Source organism: Tupaia chinensis, unplaced genomic scaffold, assembly GCF_000334495.1.
Source record: "Tupaia chinensis unplaced genomic scaffold, TupChi_1.0 Scaffold138584_1, whole genome shotgun sequence".
NCBI lineage: Eukaryota > Metazoa > Chordata > Mammalia > Scandentia > Tupaiidae > Tupaia > Tupaia belangeri.
The window spans coordinates 597353-599281 of record NW_006198478.1 but is presented as its reverse complement, the minus strand read 5'-3'; the positions used below and the strand labels follow the sequence as shown (position 1 = coordinate 599281).

The 1929-nt window shown below is 50.0% G+C and overlaps 1 protein-coding gene across 1 annotated transcript in view; it reads left to right on the top strand.

Annotated features, from left to right (window-relative positions):
• Positions 1–1929, top strand: part of RPGRIP1 (RPGR interacting protein 1) — a 79805-nt gene that overhangs the window by 15777 nt on the left and 62099 nt on the right. The window contains exon 3 of the mRNA XM_006161422.2: positions 286–569. Within this exon, the coding sequence (XP_006161484.1) occupies positions 286–569 (284 nt within the window). The remainder of the gene's footprint in view (positions 1–285; positions 570–1929) is intronic.

Below are 1929 nucleotides of genomic sequence, written 5' to 3'. Positions count from 1 at the left end.
GGGTGACAGAGAGAGAGAGAGAGGGGGAGAGAGAGAGAGAGAGAGGAAGTGAGAAAACAAGCTACCAGGTCCGGGACTCAAACCGTGGTCAGCCATGTGGGAGTGTCCAGCGCCTTAACCACCATGCCACCTGCTGGTCCCCGCCCCCCAATTGTTTTCTTAAATGGTAATAATGGACCTACAACAGATAAGTTCATATGACAGGGCGATTCGTATTATTTGTCACCGCCCTGTAGGAATAATAACTGCCTGGAAAGAGACGCCACTTGGTCTGTTCTGCCGTAGGCTGAGGACGACCTTGCTGCGGTTGAGCGCCGCGCGCCGGGACCTGCGTGCAGAGGCTGCGGCTGCGGCGGCGGCGCAGCTCTCGGAGCCCGCAAGGCTGCGGAGCAACGCGGGGTGGCGGTCGCGCCTCTCCACGCACCAGCGCCCCCTGATGCAACTGCTGCAAGGGCAGGTCCAGCGCGGCGGCAGCCCCTCTGCTCCCCGCGGTGCCCAGCCTCGCGTCCGCGCGGGACCTAGACGGCTGCACACCGCTGGAGCGCCGGTGCCTGAGAAACCCAAGACGGGTGAGGCTCGGGGCCAAGTTCCCGCCAGGGCTGAATAGGGGGAAGAGCGCGGTGCCAGCCACGCTTCCTCGCTGTTGTATTCCGCCCACCCGCCCACTCTTCCTTTGTTCTCACCCTCTTTTCTGCCTCCCTAAGATCTTTTTATCCTGAGTGGGAAGTCAGGCTGAAAATCTCAGTTCACCGCGGAGTACTGCTGAGCTGACAAGCAGGCGGCAGGAACCGGGAACTGTCCAGGTCGATTCTGCAAGGGGTCCCCAGGAGATGCAGAGAACACTGCGGCCTTGCTCAAATGTCAGGCCAAAGAGCCCGCATTTTCAGAACAGCGGAGCCTATAAACCTGGGAATCCTAGCCTTTTGGAGAAGTAAACTTCTTTAAAACCATGACCTAGGGGCCAGCAGGTGGCATGGTGGTTGAGGCGCTGAATTTCCATATGGTTGAGTATGGTTTGAGTCCCAGACCAAGTGGCTTGTTTTCTCACTCTCCCTCTCTCTGCCTCTGGTCTGGCTTGTTTTCTCACTCTCCCTCTCTCTGCCTCTGGTCAAATTGAATAATAGTGGTAATTTTTAAAAATTCATATGTGAAGTCTTTTTTTAAAATTATTTTTATTTAACTATTTATTTATTTATTTATTTATTTAGTTATTTATTTATTTATTTATTTATTTATTTTAATTTGACCAGAGAGGGACAGAAAGAGAGAAAGTGAGAAAGCAAGTCACCAGGTCCGGGATTAGAACAGTGGTCAGTCATGTGGGAGTTCAGTGCCCTTAACCAGCATGCCACCTGCCAGACCCCAAGAATAATAATAATTAAAAAACAAAAAACAAAAAACATGATCTAAACTAAGGTCCTTTCGCCGGGCTTCATGGCCTGGTGGTTAAGGCAGACAGATACCACGGGACCCATCCCACCAGAAACACTTCGGGTCAATGCCTACATGCCTAAAATCCCCAAAGGAGGGAAGAATGGAGAAGGGATTGAGGAGTGACCATAGAGGTGGGAGTGTGTGCTTTATCTTTTCCCTCTCTCTCCCTGGCTCTTCCTGGCTCTTTAGTGAAAAGGGAAAAAAAGAAAAAGAAAAAACCAGGGCTCTTCTCCCCAGAAAAATGTATGTACATACAGACAGACTTTTTACACAATTTCCATGGATTCAGAGATTCTAAAAGCCTATCCCTGAAGTCTACTCTGTAAATGATTAGCACAGAAGAGAAGGGACTGCAACAACCACATCACATTGGGGGTACTTTCTCCTTCTCCTTCTCTCTCTCTGTCTCTCTCTCCTGCAAATGCATATGCCCTCTGGCAAAAGAAAGAAAGAAAGAAAGAAAGAAAGAAAGAAAGAAAGAAAGAAAGAAAGAAA